The sequence below is a fragment of the Saccostrea cucullata genome, unplaced genomic scaffold (assembly GCF_032062105.1).
Source record: "Saccostrea cucullata isolate Sc308-1 unplaced genomic scaffold, CSIRO_AGI_Scuc_v1 ctg7320, whole genome shotgun sequence".
In the NCBI taxonomy this organism is placed as follows: domain Eukaryota; kingdom Metazoa; phylum Mollusca; class Bivalvia; order Ostreida; family Ostreidae; genus Saccostrea; species Saccostrea cuccullata.
In genome coordinates, this window is record NW_026929843.1 from 36,552 (window position 1) to 42,551 (window position 6,000).

At 34.0% G+C, this 6,000-nt stretch overlaps 1 protein-coding gene across 1 annotated transcript; it reads right to left on the bottom strand.

The window, feature by feature from the left end:
* Positions 1-3,298: 3,298 nt before the first annotated feature.
* Positions 3,299-4,874, bottom strand: LOC134282307 (uncharacterized). Its single transcript, XM_062764711.1, has 4 exons — positions 4,796-4,874; positions 4,433-4,676; positions 4,252-4,308; positions 3,299-3,748 (listed from the first exon to the last, which is right to left on the bottom strand). The coding sequence occupies exons 2-4, from the start codon at positions 4,552-4,554 to the stop codon at positions 3,502-3,504; spliced, it is 426 nt and encodes a 141-aa protein (XP_062620695.1). The 5' UTR covers positions 4,555-4,676; positions 4,796-4,874; the 3' UTR covers positions 3,299-3,501.
* Between the last annotated feature and the right edge of the window lie 1,126 nt (positions 4,875-6,000).

Here is a 6,000-nt window from a genome sequence, read left to right on the forward strand (position 1 = left end):
GTGATCTTTCATTTGCACTTGAATCTCTTTTGTCAATGTTGTCATACGGCAGCTCTCATTATCAAACGTGTCTGACATAAAATTGACCACTTCTTCAATTTCGTAATTTCTGTTCTCTAGTCTCCCAACTCAAGTATTTAGATTCTTTACAGACTTCTCCATCTCTAGCAGCTTCGTTTCGATAGTGTCTAGTTCTGAAAGCTTACTTGTTATGATATTTAACTTTTCATTGGTAGACTCACTTTGTTTCTGCAGCACAACAAGTTTAGTTGACACATCTATTAGTTCTGTCACATTCTGCGGTGCAGCTTTTGGTGTGGAGGTAGCCATTTTATCATCGTATCTGATTCCGTGGTCGTCGGCTCGCAGGAATCGTTGTTGTTGATCGCCTACAACGGCGCTCAATATAAAGCTTTGTTTACTTCTTTAATAACGCTACTGACCAATGGCTATAAACTGTTATCACTACCACTGACGTCTGAACTGTTTGACTTCAATTTCTTCCTAGAAATTCTCATAATAATATCCTAAAGTATCAATCATGCATCAGTATCATTTAAATTCTATATATCACACTTTTCAACTGGAATTCAACCTTACAGCACAGCAAATCTTAAATTCATTTTAGGAAGGAAAATGGTCTTTTGTCTACTCAGAAATTAAATTGTAAGGCATAAAGTGGTTTATAAAAGGTAAACTGTCCAAATTGCAAGTTATTTTATATGGTATCATTTTCATGGTTCCTTTTGGCTCCTGGTGGAACATAGGGCCTCTATATGGTATAACATCTATACTTATAAATTAATAAATTTTGCAAATAAAGTCCGAAACGGATGCACAAGAGTTCTTACTTACCCCTCTAATACTACACTACATACAAGATGATGTCCGTAAACTATATTTAGATTTCACGCGCTCAACATTGTCAACAACCTAAAATTTATAAATATCTATAAAAAGGATTTGTCAGATTGTCAAGCAGATGTCAAATTAAAGAAATAGACGGTTAATATCACAGGAAAATTTAAGGCTAAAAGTTTTTGATGCAGTTGAATAGCTCTTATAATCTACTATTACATATCAAAACATTAGATTTGACAAAATTTATTTGATTGAAAACGGAGCTCAGTTCTTATTTTAGAAAAGATAGGTCAAGATCAAAGGACCTTTTGACAACTTATTTTAACTGCGACTTAACAAATTGTTTACATAAAAAGTCAGTCAACATTTGACTTATTGATTTTGCTATCAATGTCATTTTATCATGCACAGAATTTGCAGCTTTGAATTTTAACGAGACTGTTGATATCATTGTATCAACTTATTTGCCAATAACTTGTCTCGTTTAGTATGTATTCATCCATGAACGTAGAGCATGCAGTTTTGCACATCTTATCAAAAAAGTTGAAGACATGAACTCGATATGCAGGTGACAATAGTAAATTGCTGCATAAATAAGGTATGATATACTCTGTACTATCTTATACTTCAAATTCAATGGGATATTAGCGTAAGAATGAAGACGGTTGGTGTTTTTTAATTGCTAAAAAACTATGAACATAAATTCTCTCTTCTACGTACATGTAGAATGTTTTGAAAATAATCAGCTCAAATGCTAAAAATCTACTTTAAAGTCTTTTTCCTAAACGCTGTATCAAAGAGAACGTATATGTTGTAAAAGTATTTAGTGAGTTTAACATGTTTAAGTGTCACTTAATGTCTTAAATAATAGGATACGGCAAAAGTTCTCGGTATACTTTAATTAACATAGCATATCTTGGTCATTCTCAAGTTAACTAGTTGATTCAGCTTTGCACCAAGTCTGATTGGAAATTGTCAGTGGTCGAGTAAAAACATAATAATATTTGTCCGTCAAATGAAGACACGGATCTTATTGTATCTTATCTCTTAAAGTTTGTAATAACTTTATAACGAGGTTGCTGTAAGCACTGATAGCATTTATTATGATTATAACACAATATTAAAATATTGATAAACGCAATGTACAAATTTTATGCATTAATTAATTGATATTAACAAATTTCATAATGACAGCAATAAAGACATCAAACTTTTTTGAAGTATAGTTCATGTAAACGCACTTTCAATTTTTTTTTTTATCTTTCGTTATCAGCATCAATGACTTGCCAGACTCCTTTGGAACGTATTTCCTGTAAATCATATGCTCCTCTCACATGCCCCGTTGGACTGGAGGTCATGTAAATAAGAAACCAAGGCCTACTCAAGGGAGACATTACGTTATAAGGCAGTCTATCTTCAATGAACCTGATGATTTTCCATTTTCCTTCTGGGCCAGGCAACCCCGCTACAGACCCACAATACCCGAGTTTTCCACTTTCCATAATCATGTGATAGGTAGGATACTTCACAGACCTGATATGATAAATGTTATCGATTTCTCGTTCTTTAACTTCTTCAAAAAGAAACTTGCAAGCTCTTTTTCGTAAATTTTTCTCTCCCCAAATTGATCCTTGTCTATCCCATCCAACCTTCATATGCCATTCAGGCCAAATTGCTGGGCGAATAAGATGCATTTTAGAGCAAAAGGTATCATATTCATCTAGCCGAAAAGGGTTTATGGATTTCACACGCATGAAATGCTGAAAATGTCTAAGTTCTGTTGGGTTGAAGATGGTCAAGAAGACAATTTTCTCGAAACTTGATTTCGTAAAGTTCTCCATCATTTCGCAATCTGTCTTGTCGGTTTCCTTGATAACGGCGTAAACACCACTAGTGCTAGCTTGGTCAACATTACTACTTTTCTTTATTGCATAAAGTTGCCATAGAACTAATGTTCTCAAAATTGCCAGGCGTGCGTAGAGATCTATTTATGCGACAGCACGACTAACAGACTTTATGTCTGGCTTTGTCATAAGATTTTCTATCTTTGCTTTTAGTTTTCCCAGAAACTCTACACCTTTATAAATCGGAACTCTGTCCTGAAGAGTCTTTATTTCTTCGTCATTTGCCCTCGATCGCGGCGCCGCGTCATACCTAAGACGTAAACAAAGGTAGTGACTGTTCCTTCGCCAAGCGCTCGGCACTAGAAGTGAAAGTCACGGGTCTTTCGGATATGACCTTAAAAACGTAGGTCCCGTGTCACGGTAGGCGTTGGCACGATAAAGAACCCTCACTGCTCAATGGCCCTGAGTGCCGAGTATAGGTCTAAATTTGAAGCCCTTCACCGGCATCGGTGACGTCTCCATATGAGTGAAATATTCTCAAGAGGGACGTTAAACAATATACAATCAATCAATCAATCGTCATTTGCCTGATTATGAATTCCCTTTACGTACGCGTGTGTTGTGTAAAACAAATCTTCAAGTCCACATGCTTCTGATGTAATCTCGGAATCTTGAAATCGCTCGAAGGGTGCATATGTTTCATCCTCTTGGATTTTTTGGGCATTCACTTTCATCTTATCTCCGACAACTTGAAAAATACTTGTTATTGTTCCAAGGGTTTTAGCCACAGATTCGGCTACCGGAACATTCTCTGCGATTTTCTTTGAGCATTGGCTACCTTTGCTAGTTTGGAAAAGATATCTTCCTGTACTTCTTCTTCTACACACTTTTGTAATTCAGATACAGTGTTGCCTATTTCTTTTGAATTTTTAGGACCTTTAAATACCTTACCTAACTCTTTTTCAATGTTTTTTTCGTCAAATGTTATCGTTTGAAAAGATATGTCGCCATCCACAGTAAAATTACCACTACTAACCGCCATGCTATGTAAAAAGAAAAATGAATTCAGATATTGAATTGTGATTATCTTGGTCAGACGATACGTTCCCCAAATATCTCTTTATAGTATATCTTCATAATGTATGGAAAAAATACATTTTAATTATTTTTTTTATTTCTAATTGTTTTTAAAAATCTGAACCACTAAAAATGTGATTTTGGCAAATTAAGTTTTTTTTCCTAAAGGATTACATTAGAAATGTCATCCTCTGGTATCTCGCACAAATGCCTGGTAAGGTATCTCGATTTTGTGTGAGTAAACATGTTAAAGTATTTATTCTTTAATGACAAAATTTTGGAAAAAAATATATATTATTGAGGAACGTCTCGTCTGTCCTTCATAGGCAAATTGGATACCTTACTCACACGGAAAATATTGACCCTGCTATTCTTTTTTTTTTAAATCAAAAAGAATCCTAAAGATATTTCACATTTTATTGAAATAAGTTATTAAAAAATACACTTTTTTAAACTTTTGATATCATACCAAGACAGATTTTGTAGATTGTCGTCATATTCATCTTTTGCATCAATGACTGTGAATCTGGAAGAAAAATGAATCATCGATAGAATCCAAAGGAATATGTTGACGATTGATAACGCAGATATAATCATGGTATAAGAGCAGATTTGAAATGCAGAAGTATATCAAGTTTAATTTTTAATACTTTTCTGAGGAAAAGCTCACACACTCAACATCTGTTGTTGTCGAAGCTGAGCTGTCATTATTAGCAACAGAACTTCTAGAAAATGATTTCCCAAGTTCATCGATATTGCCTTCCTTCTCCATATTTGAAATAATTTTTCCTTAGATCCTTGTTCTTTTGATTTCTACTGGGGTTTTGTCGACAAATATTTATTTTTGTGTGGCTTTCCGACTCCAATTTTTTTCTCAGATCATAAATTTGTTTCCTGTATAATAAAATAATGTTATAAAAGTCTTTAAAAATTTTTTCTGATGATATTAAATATGCAAACCATATTGATATATTCAAGGTTTCAATATCGTTATTTCTGAAGTAAAAACTTACATCTACGCCATGTTTTTACGCAGTTCGGTTTGAAATTGCAGATTGAAACACAAAAGCTTTTATCCTCCACATGCCCCAGTGGATTTAAAGTAGTACAAAAGGTGTTTGTTTTCTTGCATCTAAAGACATGCATTAAACATATTGCAGTCTAGAATAACGTTTATTTGGTCCTCTGCATTAATTTAAAGATAGAATTTTGGATTTGGTATCCATATCAGGATATCGGAAACATTGAAAGAGATTCAAAAGGTAGAGGCAAACAAGGAACGGTGATACTTTTTACAATATTTCCCCCGATATATGGATTTTCATATCATTTCTAATCTTCTATCTAACATGCAGTAAATGTGAAATTTATGAGAATATTATTGGAGATAACCGGTTAAGTTTGTAAAGGTGGTTCAATTCAAAGGTCAAGGGATCAAATTTGGTGGTACCGAAGAAAGATCTTAATACAAGGAAAACGTGTGAAAAATTAAAACCAAAGTTAAAGGAAATCAAAGGTTATGGACGAGGTTAAACTTTTTTGCCAACAAATAGTTATTGACTTGATACTTCATTGTCCAACAATTTGCTAATTTTGATATTGCATATAAATAGATTTCGTACACAGACTGCTTGCTTTTTACATGTAGCTCACCTCGACCAAGGTTTAGGTCATGTCACATTCTCAAGTAAGTAAAAGCTCTACCTGGACCAAACTTGCAGGGATGGTGCATCTGGGGATGCACACTACCAGACTTACTTTTGATGCTGGATCTGACCTACATTTTATGTTCTAATTCGTTTCACTCAAACGAACATAAATTATTTACAATCAAAACAAGAACACTTGTCTATATAGGAATGGAAGCGCTTGCTTGCCAATATTTATTAGACGTAAACATTTACAAAAACAAGTCTTCGATGGTACCGATTCTCTACCTTCCTTCTACAATATATCAAAAATATTATTAATCACACATAAGAGTAAAAATGCATTTTAACACAATGCTTTTATATGTCCTCACTTTACCGATTAAAAACGAAATATAATGCATGTATGAATATAATTATGCTTCCCTCGCCGCCCAGGAAAAACCATAGATAAAAAACAACATCGATTTATGTTGAAAAAACTATGGAAACCTGTAAGTCCGCAGCAATTGCGAGGTAAACAAAATGAATGGCGGACTCATTCTCACAAACTTACGTAAGGGCCATAT